Genomic DNA, 19,499 nt, shown 5'->3' with positions numbered 1-19,499 from the left:
TTGAGATAAATATAAGTAGTGGTGATTCAACTAACTGGAAAAAAACTCCCAAGCATGTCGAGATGGGGCATTTGATGATGCGGCATGTTTGGTGAGATGGCATGTGTCCATATTGAGATAAATAAAAGCAGTGTGGATCAAGTACTTAGATATACATGATTCATTGCAATGAGATGCAACTGACAGAGTGACTATCGAAGTTTTATCAACAAGAGATGGAATTAGTGCATAAAAGTACCATCATGCAAGTTTTACATTAGTGAAGGTTGACGTTTGGGGAACTTGGTAACCAAGTGGTTATAATTTGTATATGACCTGGTAAAGTAATTAAGTCTAGTCAACGGTGGATCCGGGATTTGAAGTTACCCAGGGCGGGCTTATAAAAAACAAATTTTCTAAGCCATGATGCAATCAAATAAGACAATCGACAAAATTGATTAGCCAAGCAGTATTCATTCTGGCAAGACGATCAGCACAATTAATATTTCAAAGTAATTTCATTCTCAAGAACTATCCAAAAGATATACAACATAACAGAAGATTCATATGAAGTCCGCTTCATCTTTTTGCGTTCCTATAACATCAAATTTTGTAATTAATTTTGAGTATTCAACTTTCAAAAATTAGGAATTAAAGAACATGAGAGGAGAGGATCAGGGGAGAGTGAAAGAATCTGTAAGAGCATATGCAGTCGGGCGCCTCAAACCCTCTTCAAACGCCTGGGCGGCCCGCCCGGTCACTGAATTGTCACGATTTTTTAACCTAGACGGCCCCCTCAAATGGGCCTCCAACGCCGGGGCTGATCGACACCCCTCATATCCAGCCCAAATATGGGGACGCCCGGGCACGCCCGCCACGTCAGACTGGCGAAGGGGTCCTAGCCAGACGACCGGAAACCTGGCAGTCCGAAGCTCGTCTCCTCCGTTGGACCGGTGGCGCTGCGTGGGGCAACTTCAGCGCGCCGCATAGTGCCTAGCCATGCTATTTAAGTCGGCCGGCGACACCAAAAACCTACCATCTATCCACATTTTCCTCTGCCTGTCCACCGCCGCCGTCATTTTCCGCTCCACCTGTCCGCCTAGTAGCCATGCCCCCACGCCGCCGTGTCAGGCGCGAGCCATTTCTGACGCCAGAGCGCCAGCTCGAGCTCCTTGAGCAAATCCGGACTAGGCGCGAAGTCCGGATCACCGCGCGGCTGCCTCCGAATGCAGTGGATCTGGACGAGGAGGAGAGGATGTGGGGGATGCTGGCGACGCGGATCTGCAGACGAAGCAACATGCCATCCTCGATTCGCTCCGGTCCAAGTCGGCTGCGGAAGCCAAACACCGTCGCCGGCAGGAGATGAAAGCGCAGCAGGCCGCGGAGGAGGCGGAGATGCTCGCCTGCATGGATGAGGTCGAGCAGGAGGAGGATGAGCAGGAGCCCTCCTCCTCGCCCGTCCAGCCAACGCCCGGCACCGTCGTCGTGGACATATTCGACAACGAAGAGTAGCTAGCTAGTACATAGTATGTAGTACGTGGGATTTCTTTTGCATGCTTTGTATGAATTTAAAGGTTAAAATACGAGAGAGCCGGATGCAGAGTGACTAATTTAAGGCGTGACTGATCACTGTCCGCTGACACACACGGTTGCGTCCACGGACATTTGAGGGCCGGATTTGCAAAGTCGGTACATGCTCTAACTTACTCGGTGTGTTGACAGAAACACGTGGACTCCCTTTCTCATTCTCCATCGAGCGAGTTGGGAAGGCCGAATTGTACAGAAATAATGGCCCCATGTTAGTCACCTTCGGTTGGGCCTTACTCATTGGCTCATCTCACAACTTGCAAGCGATTTGTTATCTTCTATTCCCTCCGTTCCATAATGTAAGACATTTTTTGACACTACAGTAGTGTCAAAAACGTCTTACATTATGAGACAGAGGGAGTAGTCTTCTAACTGGTAACTTCCTTTGTCTAGAAAAAAAGCTGGTAACTTCCTTTCGACTAAACGTCTGAACCTGTGTAGGTTTACAAAATTTACTTGGGGCGGCCTACCCTGCACGCCCCCACGCTGGATCCGCCCTTGAGTCTAGTTTGAAAGATCTCATTATGATGATAACAAACGAATGGTGAAAGCAACGCAGATAATCAACCTGGTTAACCGTTTTGAGAGGTTCTATATACATTGATCTTTTTATGTTATTGGATGCAAGCATGCATCTACTCAAGTGTAAGAGAACACATTGTAGTCTTGTCCAATTTTGAGTTGGAGCAGAGAGTCCAAGTTTTATCTTCCGTGGGCTTTTGAGCCCGAAAGCCATGACGGGCGACAAGACTCACGGCATGTTTTTGGGTAACACATGTCGTGTTTCTATCGAGGCACAATCATATGTGATGACTTCAGCGATCTTGGGTAGATGCTACGGGAGTTGTGTGCATGTGATGATGTGCAACTGCGCATGCATATATACATTTACATATTATATGACGTGGCCTACAAAGGGAATATAAGCACGGCGAATAAGAGAATGGGCAAAAAAGGAGAAAGGGGAAGGTGCCCGGCTAGTTAGTGTGGCCGACGGCGCTGTGGAGTCGGAGAATTGCACAGTGTTACCCTTTGGCTTGTATTAAATTTGATATCTTCTGATCTTCATTTATTTTGTCTAAAAGTCCCACGACCCTTTGGCTTGAACCAGGATGAATGAATTGTTGGCGGTTGTGGTTCCTTTTCTGAATGAAAAAATGGTACCGGGGGTTCCACCCCTCTTATTTCCACGGCCCTTCATGTGCTCTTCATGTGCCGGCTTGTGATGTTTTAACCGTGTACCACTTCCACCGTCAGCTTGATTGCATAGGAGTAGTACTCCCTCCGCCCGGACGGAGGGAGTAGTTGAGAAACAATCACACATTTTCCGTGCGCACCGCAGGTCCGCACCAACCAGAGGCAGATCCTCCCCTCCCACGCCAGGGATTCCCGTCTGTCGGTCACCGACGGTGCTCACTCGCTGCCACCCTGGCCCCTCCCCGCCTTTCTTCCACCTCCCGCCTCGCTGGCCGGGAGAGAAAAATATTTATCGTCAGGATAGCCAAAACGAACGCGGAGATCCTTGGCTAATGGCCGATTAATCAATCAGTCAGTCGCCCATGGAAACCGACAGCGCAACCACCTCACCATTGGCCTGTCCTTTTCCCTCCCGTCCCCTCCCCCCCTCCGTTAGTTGAGCGGGCGCCCCTCGCCACCACCACTACTAGTAGCAGCGGCACTCCCGCTGCCATCCCCACTGCCCCCCGAACCCCGCTCCAGCTCTGTCGTCGGTGCGGGTTGGATCGCTCTGCCGCGCCATGGACGGCGACGCGGACGCCCTGGTGAGTCCCCCGCGGATCTTTTTCAAGAACCTCTCTTTGCATTCCGCGGGCCGGATCTGTGGTTTGACCGCGTCTCGTTTGTTGTCTGCAGAAGTCCGGGAGGCACGGGGCCGGGGACGTGTGCCAGATCTGCGCCGACGGCCTGGGCACCACGTTGGACGGCGACGTCTTCACCGCCTGCGACGTCTGCCGCTTCCCGGTCTGCCGCCCCTGCTACGAGCACGAGCGCAAGGAGGGCACCCAGGCCTGCCTCCAGTGCAAGACCAAGTACAAGCGCCACAGAGGTAACGCCCGCCATCCAATCCCCCACGGACGGATCTCTCTCTCTCTCTCTCTCTCTCTCTCTCTCTCTCTCTCTCTCTCGCCGCCTGCAATTCGAGCACAATTGAGCTGAGCGCACCCGACAAGTTTATACTAGTTAGGAACATCCAAAATGGGGATCCCCTTTTGTAGATCTTGCCACACCATTCTTGTCGTGAGCTAGTACTAAAGGTCGGACGGTTCCCTTTAGTAGATCTTACACCATTCTTATAATTTGTCTGCCTGGGTGAATTGTAGCTGTGGAGAACCAGTATATGAAGCCCAATTTTGGACCTCACCTCCTAGTCATTGACTGCAATTTAGTGTTGAAACATCTTGTCGAGTCTATGCTGAGCTGTGTATGGCTTCTTCAGGGAGCCCAGCGATCCGCGGGGAGGAAGGCGACGACACTGATGCCGATGATGGTAGTGACTTCAACTACCCTGCATCTGGCACTGAGGACCAGAAGCAGAAGATTGCTGACAGGATGCGCAGCTGGCGCATGAACACCGGGGGCAGTGGCAATGTTGGCCACCCCAAGTATGACAGTGGCGAGATCGGCCTCTCCAAGTATGACAGTGGAGAGATCCCTAGGGGATACGTCCCTTCAGTCACCAACAGCCAGGTTGGTGCTAAAGAGTTATTTTTAATAGGTTTTGACGAGAATATCCGGTTTATGCGCTATTGCTCAGTTTATTGAGTTGGATTTTGCTTGCTTGCAGATGTCAGGAGAAATCCCTGGAGCTTCGCCTGATCATCACATGATGTCCCCTACGGGGAACATCAGCAGACGTGCTCCGTTTCCCTATGTGAATCATTCACGTATGTTTGTTTCTTGACATGATCTCTCGTGTTCCATTTTGCAACACTCATTTGAGATGTGAATATAACGATTATTGTTTCGTGCTCCTTGCCAGCAAATCCGTCAAGGGAGTTCTCCGGCAGTATTGGGAATGTTGCCTGGAAAGAGAGAGTTGATGGCTGGAAAATGAAGCAGGACAAGGGTGCGATTCCCATGACTAATGGGACAAGCATTGCTCCCTCTGAAGGTCGGGCAGCTACTGACATCGATGCATCTACTGAATACAACATGGAAGACGCTTTACTGTGAGTTCCATCACCCTCCTCTTCACATTCATATCTTACAACAGCATCTGCTGTTTGTCAGTTCCAAACCTGATTGAAGCTATGAGTTAGGAGAATGCCTTTATACTTGCACAGCTACTACTAAGCCTTTCTTTTTTGTGAATATTGGCCAATGTTCTTTTCATTATAATGTTCTAGCCTACTGTCTTGCAGCACTAATTTTATTCGATCTAAATTACAGGAATGATGAAACTCGCCAGCCTCTATCTAGAAAAGTCCCCATTGCTTCCTCCAAAATAAATCCCTACAGAATGGTCATTGTTCTGCGGTTGGTTGTTCTAAGCATCTTCCTGCACTACCGTCTCACAAATCCTGTGCGTAATGCATACCCACTGTGGCTTTTATCTGTTATATGTGAGATTTGGTTTGCTTTATCCTGGATACTGGATCAGTTCCCGAAGTGGTTTCCAATCAACCGGGAGACCTACCTTGATAGACTGGCTTTAAGGTGATCTTCTTAACAGTTCTGTCCTTAGTTGAAGCAGAGACTTTGTTTATTAACTATTCCTGATGTTGCCCATTTCATTTCTGTTAACAGGTATGACCGAGAAGGTGAACCGTCTCAGTTGGCTGCTGTTGACATATTTGTCAGTACAGTCGACCCCTTGAAGGAGCCACCTATCGTCACTGCCAACACTGTGCTATCCATTCTTGCTGTTGATTATCCCGTGGACAAGGTCTCTTGCTATGTATCTGATGACGGAGCTTCAATGCTGACTTTTGACGCATTGGCTGAGACTTCAGAGTTTGCTAGGAAATGGGTACCATTTGTGAAGAAGTATGACATTGAACCCAGAGCTCCCGAGTTTTACTTTTGCCAGAAAATTGATTACCTGAAAGACAAAGTCCAGCCTTCATTTGTTAAAGACCGCCGGGCCATGAAGGTGTGTTTGCTTTGTAAACATATAGGTATTGATTTCATATTTTCTGATCCTATGCTAACGTGTCTCACAAAAAACTGTTGTAGAGAGAATATGAAGAATTTAAAATCAGGATAAATGCCCTAGTTTCTAAGGCATTGAAAGTCCCCGAGGAAGGATGGATCATGCAAGATGGCACACCATGGCCAGGAAACAATACCAGGGATCATCCTGGAATGATTCAGGTTAGAGTATTTCCAATATAGACTACTATTACTGAATTGAAAGCTAGACAGGTCTGGTTATCTAGCTATTTTTTTGTATTCTACTATTTAGAAAGTTCATTGCTCGGCTAACTCCTCTTTCTGACCATTCTCAGGTTTTCCTTGGTCACAGTGGTGGCCTTGATACTGAGGGTAATGAGCTCCCCCGTTTAGTTTATGTGTCTCGTGAAAAGCGTCCTGGGTTCCAGCACCACAAGAAGGCTGGTGCCATGAATGCCCTTGTGAGTAGTTAATACTCTTACTGAAGTTAAATTATCTAATTAATTCCATTTGATGGTTCTAATGTCATATCAATTTTTTCCACAGGTTCGTGTCTCAGCTGTCCTTACTAATGGACAATACATGTTGAATCTTGATTGTGATCACTACATCAACAACAGCAAGGCTGTCCGAGAAGCTATGTGCTTCCTAATGGATCCAAACCTAGGTCCGCAAGTCTGTTATGTGCAGTTCCCACAAAGGTTTGATGGGATTGATAGGAATGATCGATATGCAAACAGGAACACTGTCTTTTTTGATGTAAGTTCGCAGTTCTCTCCTGAATTCACTAGTTTCAAGTAATCAATAGCGTAACATGTGATGCTCCTTTGGATACTTAATAAGTGATGCTAACATTCTAAGATTGGTCGATGGACTGGTTTTAAAATTTCTAACCATGTCCAATTATTTTTGGGCTTGCTGCAGATTAACTTGAGGGGCCTTGACGGCATTCAAGGACCAGTTTATGTGGGAACTGGTTGTGTTTTCAACAGAACAGCTATCTATGGTTATGAGCCCCCAATTAAGGCGAAGAAGCCAGGTTTCTTGGCATCACTATGTGGGGGCAAGAAGAAGGCAAGCAAGTCAAAGAAAAGGAGCTCAGATAAGAAAAAGTCGAACAAGCATGTGGACAGTTCTGTTCCAGTATTCAATCTCGAAGACATAGAGGAGGGTGTTGAAGGTACCATCTTTATTTTCTTGCATCTTCCACTGCCCAATTCCTTATACTGTTTGGTCATCCGCAGCAGTTATTGTACATTTCTGGAGTTTTAACCAACATGTAAGAGTATTAACATGTCAGTCAACATGTGGCAGGTGCTGGGTTTGATGATGAGAAATCAGTTCTCATGTCTCAAATGAGCTTAGAGAAGAGATTTGGCCAGTCAGCAGCATTTGTTGCCTCCACTCTGATGGAATATGGTGGTGTTCCTCAGTCCTCCACTCCAGAATCTCTTTTGAAAGAAGCTATCCATGTCATAAGTTGTGGCTATGAGGACAAGTCTGAATGGGGAACTGAGGTAACATAACAATCATTCCAATAATGTTCATTCATCTTTTCTATTACACAAAATTTGTGCAAAACAATAAAATAGAAGTGAGGTACAGTATGCAAAATTGTGGATGCAACTAGTGTTTTTGTTTCTTTGCTCTGGAGAAACAAAAATATGTTAATACTATTTTGCACAAGTTCATAATACACTTTATACTGGCTATTTTTGTTACGAATTGCAAATGATATGTCTCAGTTGGGATGAGTAAGGCCAGTTCCTGGTTAACTGTAACGAGGTTGTTCTGATTGCAGATTGGTTGGATCTATGGATCTGTCACAGAAGATATTCTTACTGGATTCAAGATGCACGCAAGAGGCTGGCGTTCAGTCTATTGCATGCCCAAGCGCCCAGCTTTCAAGGGATCTGCCCCCATCAATCTTTCAGATCGTCTGAACCAAGTGCTGCGGTGGGCTCTCGGTTCTGTTGAAATTCTTTTCAGCCGGCATTGCCCCTTATGGTATGGCTACGGAGGGCGCCTCAAGTTCCTGGAGAGATTCGCTTACATCAACACCACCATTTACCCACTAACCTCTCTCCCGCTTCTAGTCTATTGTATATTGCCTGCTATCTGTCTGCTCACTGGAAAGTTCATCATGCCAGAGGTAAACATTGGTTGCATACATCTTTTATACATTCAGTTGAAAGAGGTTGCAGCAACAAAACTGACCATATTCATTTCTTGGAATGCAGATTAGCAACTTGGCCAGTATCTGGTTCATTGCGCTCTTCCTTTCAATTTTCGCCACTGGTATCCTTGAGATGAGGTGGAGTGGTGTTGGCATTGACGAGTGGTGGAGGAATGAACAGTTCTGGGTCATTGGAGGTATCTCTGCACATCTGTTTGCCGTCTTTCAGGGTCTTCTGAAGGTGCTTGCCGGTATCGACACCAACTTCACTGTCACCTCAAAGGCTAATGACGAAGAAGGCGACTTTGCTGAGCTCTACATGTTCAAGTGGACGACGCTTCTCATCCCTCCGACGACCATTTTGATCATTAACATGGTTGGTGTCGTTGCTGGCACCTCCTACGCCATCAACAGTGGTTACCAATCATGGGGGCCGCTCTTTGGGAAGCTCTTCTTTGCCTTCTGGGTGATTGTTCACTTATACCCATTCCTCAAGGGTCTTATGGGCAGGCAAAACCGCACACCGACGATTGTCATCGTCTGGGCTGTCCTCCTCGCTTCTATCTTCTCCTTGCTGTGGGTTCGTGTTGATCCATTCACTACCCGTCTCGCTGGCCCAAATATCCAAACCTGTGGCATCAACTGCTAGGAAAGTGGGAGTTTGTAGAGACAGAAAATATAACAGTGATCGAGCAACAACCCGCGGAGCCAGAGAATATTTATGTTGGGGTTGTGAATTACTACGTTTGAGAAAGTTGTCAAAATTGAGAAAACACATTTGTAAATAGATGTAATAGACCATCTACCGTTTTCATGAGGTTAAGCTCTTCTTTTTTTGGAACAAAGGAATCTCATTGGTAAACCTATAGGAATTTTCCTATGAGGCACTTTGGATTGTAGGAATGGACCTATGAAATGTTGTATTTATTATTTATATAAATTATTCCTGTCCTTCACATTTTGGAGGAGTTTTAAATATGGGGTCAAACCTCATGGTGAAATTTCTTTGGCAAGTCCAAGAGTTTTTCTTTCCCTTCCCCTCTCTCCATGTAAGAAACCATTTTCTGCAAAATTGTTGTAGTGCATCCAAACAGCAACTTTGTGGAATTCCAACAGTTTCTGTTTATGCAGAAATCGGCAACACAAGACAGTGAACTCATGTACTTCTTTTACCTATTCCTATGTTTTCGTTTTTTGCACTCCAAACGGCATACTGAGTTTAACCATAGTGAAATGACCAAAATTTTATTGCATAGTTTATTTTCTCTCTGTGTAGAAGTTGTCGGTCATCAGGTACTCAAATATCTTGTTTGGATTTAGAAGCCATTTGTGTCCCCATACCTTCCAAAATACATAGCATATTGGGTTCGTTAGGATAAGCATTTGACCAACAATTACTATGCCAGAGTATTTATAGCACAAAAGTTACATATTGATAGAGTAGTAGTTACAGCTTGGCTCTACTTACATACAGAAAAACACAATGCACTAAGGGTGCCAATTTCAACTTTATACCTCAAAATTATGGCGCTTCTTTAAATTCTACACATCTTTTTCTCGGAGTTGTAGATGTCACCCAAACGTTTCTAAAGTATGTCGTTTCTAAAGTATGTTCTTTTTTTCATTGGAAAAACTTTCAATCTATTCATCTTCAATCATGACAATACAACGAACACTAGAAATAAAAATTACATCCATATTTGTAGACCATCTAGCGACGACTACAAGCACTGAAGCGAGCCGAAGGTGCGCCGCCGTCATCAATCCTCCATCGCCGGAGTTGGGCACAACTTATTGTAGTAGACAGTCGGAAAGTCGTCGTGCTAAGACCCCATAGGACCAACCACCAGAATAGCAACCGCCGCCGATGAAGAATAACGTAGGTTGGAAGGATTCAACCCGAAGACACACAAACGTTGACGAACAACAACGAGATCCGAGCAAATCCACCAAAGATAGATCCGTCGGAGACACACCTCCACACGCCCACCAACGATGCTAGATGCACCGCCGAAACGGGGGCTATGCGGGGAGACCTTTATTCCATCTTCAGGGAGCCGCCACCATCTCGCCTTCCTGAACAGGACACAAACCCTAACAAGACATGAAAAAACGACTGAAAATGAAGCCCTCCCGCCGGCCCTTGGCAGGATCCACCGCGCCTCCATGGCCCTAGGGCCACCGAAGACGAGGCGGACCTGCGTCGGCGCCGGCGAGAGGCAGAAACCCTAGCTTTCTTTCTTGGAGGAGGAGGAGGAGGAGCGATTATGACATTCGCTGCTCCAGTATGTGCCGCTAAAGTATGTTCTCGATGAAGAGAAAGGTCTAATTTTAGTCCTTCGGCTAATCGAAAATTATGGTGCTTCTTGGAAGGACATGATCACAGAATTCATAATCAAATGTTACACACACTGCTCAGTACCTTGATTTTATAGAACAGACTCTATGATTTTTCCCTTAAAAAAGTCCTCTATGATTTCATTGATCATAAAAATCAATTGCAGAGAATTTTTTTTTGAGGGTTAGGCCAAAATTTATTCATCGAAGTCCACAGAGGGTGGGATACAAGTTGTGTCATGGGGCTGGCCCAACCACACATGACGACTCGAGGCAAGATTAAGGGAAAACCAAGCTAATCTATGTACCTCGTAGTTGTTGGCACGACCTTCAAAAATAGATTTACACAAAAAGGATAGAGATCTAGTCATGACTTCGTTGGTGATTTGCACAAAGTACCCTGGTTGATGTCCTGGATCACTTGCTTGCAATCGCTGGCTACTACAAATTGATTAACTTGGAGACCTTCAACTAGACAAAGTGCCTCACGGCATGCAATCATCTCCATTGTCGCCGGATCATCCACTCCAGAAATCACAATAGCTGAACTACCCAAATAATTACCTTCATTATCTCGGCACACCGCTGCTGCCGATCCTCTTCTACCCCTTCTGATTCCAGCATCAACGTTGAACTTTACATATTGAGGAGGTGGGGCTCGTGGTCGCTTCGCTGCACTTTTTGCTGGAGGTGGCTGAGAGCATCTCCAGCCGCGCCCTCAGAAAGGCCTTCTCAGGCGTTTTTTTCGCGCCGACGCTGAAAAATCGGCCCAGTCGCGTCTCCAGGAGCCCGATTTTTGCCGGTCTGGGCCGAATTTAGCGCCGGCGGACCCAGGCCGAACCCGCCGCGCTGGGGGGCGCTCGGGGACGCCGGGGCGAGCGGTTTTGGCGCGAAAGAGCCGCGGACCCGCCGCGTCAGCGACACCGCGCGTCTTCTTCCCCGAACGCCTGGTTTCCCGCGGGGAATCGATGGCAAGGCTGCCGCCGGTCAGCGTTACCAGTGATTCCTCACGAGCAGCGCGTTCACGGGGCGGCGCGCCGATGCCTTCCCTCCCTCGCACGCGTACACACGGGGCGGCGCCGCTATATAAGCCGGTGGCCTCCCTCTCCTTTGGCTACACCAGCCACACCAGCCCTAGCCCGCCCTCTACCTCTCCCGAGCGCCGACGTCGAGCCCTGCCTCTCCCGAGCGGCGCCGCCGAGCCCTCACTCTCCCTCCCTCCCTCTCTCGATGGCCGAGCGATTCCCCGACGATGAGGCCGCGGCCAACGGCTTCGGCCGCCGATCGCTCCGCGAACAGGAGTCTTGGCTCCTGTTCTAGGCGAACATCTCGGCGCCGCCGGACATGCGCGTCGGGCCAACGGGGTGGAGACTCAGCAACGGGGAAGTGCCCATTCCCCTGTTGCCCGACGCTGTGGCGAAACCGGGCTACTTCGCCGACGAGGTCGACGTCGTGCGCGCCTCCCTCACCGCCGCCCAGCTCGCCCTCCCCAAGTACGCCGCCGACAACACAGCGGCATGGACGGCGTACTTCCAGCGCCGGCAGCAGCAGAGGCTGGCGTCCACCAACGGCGCGCCGGTGGTGGCCGGACCGAAGAACAACGACGGACGCCGCCTGTGGTGGGGTGTCCCCGGCCAGACCCTCGAGGGCGGCAATGACCTGCCGTTGGCATACCCCCCGGCGAGGGCGGCTGCCACGGCCACGGCTCACCACCGACGCGACGGGCAATGGTTGCCCAGGAGGTTCGGTGCCTCCTCTTCTTCCTCCTCCTCCCGCTCTTCCTCACACTCGTCCGACGCTCCGGCGCTGCTCGGCGTCAAGGCCGAGCCCGCGGCGGAGACGCCGCTTGGCCGGCGCACTCGCAGCGCCGGCATCGTCATCAATGAGGGCGGCCGGCGCGCCCCCTCGTCGGCTCCTCCGCGCTTCGTCAAGCCCAAGACGGAGCCGGGCCTGGCGCCGGTGAAGACAGAGCCGGGCCTCCCCGCGGTGAAGACGGAGCACGGCGCCGACGTCGAGCTCGACGATGACGCGGCCCTAGAATGGGCGCGCGCGGACTCCCTGAAGATGGCGAGGGAGCGCCAGTGCGCCGCCCTGCGGCGATTCGCGTAGCGCCACTGGGGCCGCGACGAGGGAGGAATCGTCGTCATCGAGGACAGCGACGACGCCGCCACCAGCCCGCATAGGCGACGCCGGTCAGGGATCCACCAGGGACGGTCGCGTCAAGGAGGAGAAGCCAGACAACGACGACTACTACTCAGCTTTTAGCCAGTTCTCTTTTTAATTATATATGTAATAAAAACCCGCTTTTTAAATGTAATATATGCCGAACTTCGCCGAACTTTGAACTTTGCAACATATTTAAATTTTTTTGACCGTGCCTGGGGACGGCCCTGAAACCGGCGGCTGGAGACCAACTCGACCTCAGGCCGAGTTTTTGCGCCGGCTCACCCCAAGGGGCGATTTTAGGGGCCCTGAGGGGCCAATGGCTGGAGATGCTCTGATCCGCTATATGTTGGACACGCCGGCTCTCCCCTGGCAAATGGGATAGTGGGATTTTATTGATCATGGGCCGCGCGCACCTAACCTGACAGCACCGGGCCCACCCAAGCCCGACCCCCACCTTCATCCCAAGAGCCACGGGCTCCTCTCCTCTCCTAATCGCCACCCGATCCCCACGGTCTCCTACTTTCTCGGCGCCTTCGGAGCCCCGACCCTCCGCCATGGCCACGGCCGCCACCATCTCCGCCACGCCCCTCGCCCCCCTCCCCTCCTCCCGGCATGCCTTCGCCAGCCCCAAAATGCTGCGCTCGCTCCCCTTCCTCCGGCGCCGCCTGCCCTCCCTGGCGGCCGCCGCGGTCAAGCAGGACGCGGCGGTCTGGAACGCGGCCCCCGTCGCCTCCATCGGCGCGGCCAGCGCCGACGGCTCGCTCTTCCACCTGCGCGTAGACCTCTCCGACGCCGCCGACCTCGCGTCCTCCTTCACCGCGCCGGGGCAGTACCTCCTGGTCCGCGTCCCCGGGGAGGACGACCTCAAGCCGGCCTTCATGGCCATCGCGTCGCCGCCGGGGGGAGGCGCCTTCGAGTTCCTCGTCAAGGCCGTGCCCGGCGCCACCGCGGAGAAGCTCTGCGGCCTCCGCGACGGGGACGTGGTGGAGCTCGGCGCAATCATGGGGAAGGGGTTCCCGGTCGAGAGGGTGACCCCGGCGGACGCCGCGGAGACGCTGCTCCTCTTCGCCACCGGGACCGGGATCAGCCCGATCCGCTCGCTCATCGAGTTCGGCTTCGCGGCCAAGCAGAGAGCTGACGTGAGGCTCTACTATGGCGCCAGGAATCTGGAAACAATGGCGTATCAGGAGAGATTTGCAGAGTGGGAGTCATCTGGGCTCAAGATAGTGCCGGTCCTGTCACGGCCAGATGATGGCTGGAAAGGTGAAAGGGGTTATGTTCAGCGTGCGTTCTTGGAAGCCAAGAACATTGCCAATCCTGCTTCCACTGGGGCTGTGCTATGCGGGCAAAGCCAAATGATCGAGGAGGTCACCTCGGCCCTTACAGCAGATGGCGTATCACAGGATAAAATCTTGAAGAACTTCTAGAGCACAGATCTCCTGAATGTAACTCATGCTTCTTTGGTTGAGCCGTACCGCCTTCCTGCTTGTATTAGAATTTCTGTAATTTGATTCATCGATACTTCTCAACACAAGATACGAGTAGATATACATGTCATCAGAGTTTGTTTTGCTCCATTTCCGCTGTGTGCCACCTCTGGGAGATGATAAGATCTGACCTTCAAGGGGCTGCTTAGTTTTATAGCTCGCATTGTTTTTCCTACATTGCCTCTTAGTTTCTGTAGATGGTTTTTGTTACTCTGGTAATACCAGTTTCTTTTACATAGAACATATTTTCTCCCTTGACAAAGCATAAATAACTTGCTAGCTTTTCCCTGCTGCATCTGTATGTTACCTGAAAATATTTTCATCGATCTTGCATAGTTTGTTTGTATGTATTATTTTTCTCTCATACCTATGAGACACACATTTATGTCTCATAGTTTAGCTCCATGTGATTTCTGACCATGGACTTGCTGTTTGTTAGTGTTCCAATATTGCTTGCTTCTCTTTGTACTGCAGTTTATTTTGGTAAGTTGGTATAGCTCCATTAGGAAGAATTTAGCATGGCTAGGCATGTGCAGCATCATAACTATTTTCAACACAATGGATGATAGATATACATGATATCAGAGTGCTTTTGCTCCAATTCGGCTGTGTTCTCCCCCTAGGAGATTATAAGATCTAACCTTCCAGGGGGGCCGCGTAATTTCATAGCCCGCATCGTTTTTTATTTCATTGCGTCGTAGTTTATTCCATAGATGGTGTTTGTTACTCTGATTATATCAGTTTATTTTTCATCAAACGTATTTTTTCCCCTAACAAGCCATAAATAAATCGGTAGCTTTTCCATGATGCATATGTATGTCACCTGAAAATACGTTTATCCATCTTGTATAATTTATTATTGTACATATTGTTTTGCTTAAATAAACAGGAGACATTTATGTCTCATAGGCTCCATGTGATTTCTGACCATGGACTTCATGTTTGTTAGTGTTCCAATATTGCTTCTCTTTGTACTGCAATTTTTTTTTTAAATAAGTACAGCTGCATTAGGAAGAATTGGGCATATGGCAAGGCATGTACAGCTTATGAACATGCTGTTATAATATTTATTTAATTAGTCTCCAGGTTGCCAGTGTTGCTTAAAATGACATGGGTTCGTTCACTAACCAAGTTAATGTCGCAAATATCTCAGATAGTGGTTCTGCTGGTATCATGGCTTTACCTGAAGATTCCCATATTAGAGCAAACACAGAAGGAAATGCCATGGCAATCTGTTCAAGTTCGAACTTTCTGAAGCAACAGTGACGCCAAATGCAGAAGAAACTGGGAAAAACAAGGATTTACTGACCGTTGGAAGGTGATTGTGTAATGAGGTAAATCTCAAGAATCGCCTCCATATCATATCAGTCAGAACAAATATGTTATCATGTCTGAATTTGACATACAAGTGTTTGCCTTTTACAAGCTGGTGTGATCAAAGTAAAACCAAAATGACACCTACTTTATGGATGCAAGTAGTTTTTGTTCTTATAAAATACTCCCTCTGTCCGCAAAAGTTTGTCCCTCAAACGGATGTATCTAGCACCAAGTTAGTGCTAGATACATCCATTTAAGAGACAAACTTGGGACAAGCTTTTTCGGACGAAGGGAGTATTATACAAGAACAAAAACTTGGATAAACTCCCAAAAAAGCTTGTCCCAAAAAAAAAACTGAACATGGATAAAGTCCATGATGTGTAGCTAATGTGCTTTCGTTTCTCCTAAATATGGTTGTCTTAATTGGTATCCTGCATATTGTGTAGCTAATGTTCTTTCAGTGGAGTGTAGAGAATGGTTAAGTTCAGTGTCTGACAATAGAGACGACCTTGTTTGATGGCTTCAGATAATTGAAGATTAGATTGTAAGAGCATGTCTAGCCATTCGGCCCCCTAGGGGCTTGTGGGGGCCAACTGGCGGAAGAATCGGCGTGGGGGGCTCGGGTTTTCAGTCGACCCCCCAGCCGCCGTTTTCGGCCCATTTTTGGCGCAAATTGGCCCAATTTCGGCGTGCTTCGGCACAAATTCAACAAAAAGCTAATTGTTATCACATAGTTCATCACAGAAATCAATACAAATCAAATAGTTCAACAAATCAATACAAATCAAATAGTTCAACAAATAAAAACACATATTTCATCACACGTCGAGCTAGGTGTTGCCTTTGAGCGTCCATAGGTGCTCCACCAGATCGTGCTGCAGTTGTTGATGCACCTGTGGGTCTCGGATCTCCTGACGCATATTAAGGAAGGTAGTCCAGATTATCGGTAGCTGGTGATCAACTTGGGCAAGAGGACCCTGCTCTTCCTGCTCGCTCTCAATCATCATGTTGTGCAAGATGACACAGCAAGTCATGACTTCCCACATCAATCTTTCGAACAGGCCAGGGCGGGGTACCGGACAACAACAAATCGAGATTGGAGCACACCAAATGCCCGCTCAACATCCTTCCTGCAAGCCTCCAGACACTTGGCAAAGTAGGAGTTCTTGCCTCCCGGCACAAGGTTTGAGATAGTCTTCACAAATGTGGACCATCTCGGATAGATGCCATCTGCTAGGTAGTAGCCCCTGTTGTAGTGGCGCCCATTGACCTCGAAGTTCATCGGAGGAGCATGACCTTCAACAAGCTCGACAAAGACATTCGAGCACTGCAGTATGATGATGTCATTGTGAGTTCCTCGCATGCCAAAGAAGGAGTGCCAAATTCAGATGTCCTGTGTGGCCATTGCCTCAAGTACCACACTACAAGCTCCTTTGGCGCCTTTGTACATCCCCTGTCAAGCAAACAGACAGTTTTTCCATGCTCAATGCATGCAGTCTATGCTTCCAAGCATCTTAGGGAATCCTCTTGCTGCATTATGTGCTAGGATCCGAGCAGTGTCTTCGACATTGGGTGATAGCAAGTATTGTGGCCCAACCACTGCCACCACTGCCCTGCAGAACTTGTACAAACAGTCAATGGTGGTGGACTCGGCCATGCGTCCATAGTTTTCCAGCATATCACCGGGAGCTCGGTATGCAAGCATTCTTATAGTTGTAGTGCACTTATGGAGTGAGGTGAATCCAAGTGTACCGATGCAATCTTTCTTGCACTTGAAGTAGTTGTCGAACTCTCGGATGGAATTCACAATCCCGAGGAAGAGCTTTCGACTCATTTGATAACGAGCCGAAATACTTTCTCGTCGTGCAGTGGAGCATCGGCGAAGTAGTCGGCGTAGAGTAAGCAACAACCTTCCAGTCGATGCCTCTGCTTTGCCTTCACTCGGTCCGGCGTCGAGCCACCTCGCCACGGCTTTGCATTGCTCGCGAACAGGCCGGCCAGAGCGGCGAGAACCATGAGGTGCTCTTCGTCCTGGGCGTCGGCATCGACTTCCTCCTCCAGTAGCGCCGCGAACGCCTCCTCGTCGTCCGAGTCCATCGCCGGGCAGAAAAATCACCGAACGCCTGGCGGGCGGGGTAGGCGTGCAACCGCCAGTGTCCCCGCCTGCGTGGCCGGAGCGCCGGAAAGCTCGCCTAGGGGCAGGGTGGAGGCTGCCGTTCGACCCTCTCTTTTCCGACGGGGGAAATGACCTTTTCTAGCGGCGGTGGCGCTGGAATATGCACGACGACGGAAGGGGGCGCGCGGGGGCGAATCTGGACATGGGAAATACTTTTTCGCCTCACAGTGGTGGCCCAGGAGCGGATTTTCCCTCCGCCGGAGCCCCCAAGCGCCCCCTAGTGTGCTGGGTTCTGCCTGGGATCACCGGGCCAAAAAATGGGCCGAACCGGCGAAATTTGGTGTCCTTGGGGGGGGAGGGGGTGACTGGGGGGTTTTTCGGCCCCGGCGCAAGAAAACCCGCCCTCGGGGGCGTGTTGGGGGCGCGAGTGGAGATGCTCTAAGGCTGGTGTTTGGCCAAGCTTTTGCACCATTAGAAAGTAGCTTACCTACACTGAATTTCGTTTTTTATTTTTTATTTTCCTTTTCTGTCTTTGTTTTTTCTAATTTAAATAATTTGTACTTAAAAAAGTTATGAAAATTAAAAAAACGAGAATTTTAAAATAAAATATTTAATACTTCATAAATATTTGTGGATTCAGAAAATGATTGCGGTTTTCCAAAAATGTTTGCAATATTCAAAACAAATGTTAAAAAAATAAACAAAATGTTCATGATTTTTTTTAAAAGTTTGTGTAATAAAAAAATTTAACAAAAATTCGTCAATTCAAAAATATTTATGAATTAAAAAATATCCTAAAAATTCAAAAACTGTTCGTGACGTACAAAATAGTTTATTGATTCATAAAATGTTTGTTGTTTCCAAAATTATCATGCATTTCAAAAAATGTTCTTTAAATCAAAAAAATGTTCATGAATTTCAAAAATTACTCCACCAATTTCCAAAAAAATTGTTCGTCGATTTTAGAAATGTTCGCCTATTCAAGTAAAATGTTTTAAAGAATTTTACAATTAAATAAATATTTACAAATAGTATTAAATTTTCATGAATTAAAAAATGTTCCTGATTTTAGAAAATATTCAAAAGACTGTAAAAATGTTCATGATTTCAGATATCTTCACGAGTTTAAAAAAATGTTCATGATTTTCAAAAATTGTTCACGATGTCACGAAAATGAGAGTGATTGTGTATCTCGATAATGGAGCGAAATGTGGTCATGGCCATTGAATATTTTTTTTTCTCCCGTTGCAATGCACGGACCGTTTTGCTAGTATATTTTTAGTACTTTATCTTGAGGCGTCGCTTTTTTCTTTGTTTCTAAAACACAGTGCAATTGCTTTGAGCCTATGACTAGTATTTACCTTGGACTTTGTTGTCTTCCTTTGAGAATCAACTTGAAGAGGAGTTGTCAATGTAGTAGTATGGAATACTTGAGAGGATCTTGCAAAACGGGATCAACAACGTCCATGAAACGTGCAAACCAACCTATGGTTGGATGATTAAGAGGACAGTGGTATTCCCAGCACATCAGGGTTTAAGTCCTGGTGCTCGCATTTATCCTGAATTTATTTCAGGATTTCTGGCGATGCGCGTTCAATGGGAGGAGACGTTTCTGTCGACTACAAGGCACCTACGGTGATTTAGTAAAATCTTAAGATGATATACCGGCTCAATCTCTCCTAGGTGCTTATTAAGGTAGGGTGCGCGTGTGTGCGTTTATAGGGGTGGGTATATACGCGTTTATATAAGCGCCTGCGTATGTAGCGTGTTAAATAAAACGTCCCCACAGTATAGTTTTGTACTGGGAAGTGCTACTACTTTGTTTACTACAACTGTGAGCATGAAAGCTTCGCAATAATCTCTCACCAGGCAAGTGTCAGCGGTAGTACCTATGTTTATGAAAATCTTGACAAGAGGTTTTGCCCGTCACCATATTTAAGAGTTGCCCTTTTTGTTAGTTGCCCAGCAGTACCTTAGGTTTGCCAATGATATCTGTACTTTTGAGACGTTTTGAAGTATTATCTGATTGGTGTGTTTATAAAAAGTTTCATGGATGAATCAATACCGGGTGAAAAGCGTTTGTATCTGGTGTCTACAAAAGGCTGCCTCTCAAGATCACAAAGTTTTCTACATAAAATTTAAAAGCTAAGCCAATCCGTCGGCGTTGCAATCCCCAGTAGCGGGGAACGTGCGGTCAAACAAG

General features: G+C 48.0%; 2 protein-coding genes across 2 annotated transcripts; both read left to right on the top strand.

The window, feature by feature from the left end:
- Nucleotides 1-3,039: 3,039 nt before the first annotated feature.
- Nucleotides 3,040-8,849, top strand: LOC123187455 (probable cellulose synthase A catalytic subunit 8 [UDP-forming]). The gene is made up of 14 exons (XM_044599325.1): nucleotides 3,040-3,347; nucleotides 3,439-3,631; nucleotides 4,022-4,272; nucleotides 4,370-4,469; nucleotides 4,565-4,754; nucleotides 4,975-5,241; nucleotides 5,332-5,677; nucleotides 5,761-5,898; nucleotides 6,033-6,158; nucleotides 6,244-6,456; nucleotides 6,622-6,877; nucleotides 7,012-7,214; nucleotides 7,499-7,849; nucleotides 7,938-8,849. Exons 1-14 carry the CDS (start codon nucleotides 3,324-3,326, stop codon nucleotides 8,520-8,522), a joined length of 3,243 nt encoding a protein of 1,080 aa, XP_044455260.1. The 5' UTR covers nucleotides 3,040-3,323; the 3' UTR covers nucleotides 8,523-8,849.
- Nucleotides 8,850-12,846: 3,997 nt separating this feature from the next.
- LOC123187454 (fruit protein pKIWI502) lies at nucleotides 12,847-14,036 on the top strand. The gene has a single exon (XM_044599324.1). It carries the CDS (start codon nucleotides 12,931-12,933, stop codon nucleotides 13,801-13,803), a length of 873 nt encoding a protein of 290 aa, XP_044455259.1. The 5' UTR covers nucleotides 12,847-12,930; the 3' UTR covers nucleotides 13,804-14,036.
- Nucleotides 14,037-19,499: the final 5,463 nt, after the last annotated feature.

Source organism: Triticum aestivum, chromosome 2A (genome assembly GCF_018294505.1).
Source record: "Triticum aestivum cultivar Chinese Spring chromosome 2A, IWGSC CS RefSeq v2.1, whole genome shotgun sequence".
Lineage (NCBI taxonomy): Eukaryota > Viridiplantae > Streptophyta > Magnoliopsida > Poales > Poaceae > Triticum > Triticum aestivum.
Note: the sequence above shows the minus strand (reverse complement) of the source record. Positions and strands in the feature narration are given on the sequence as shown.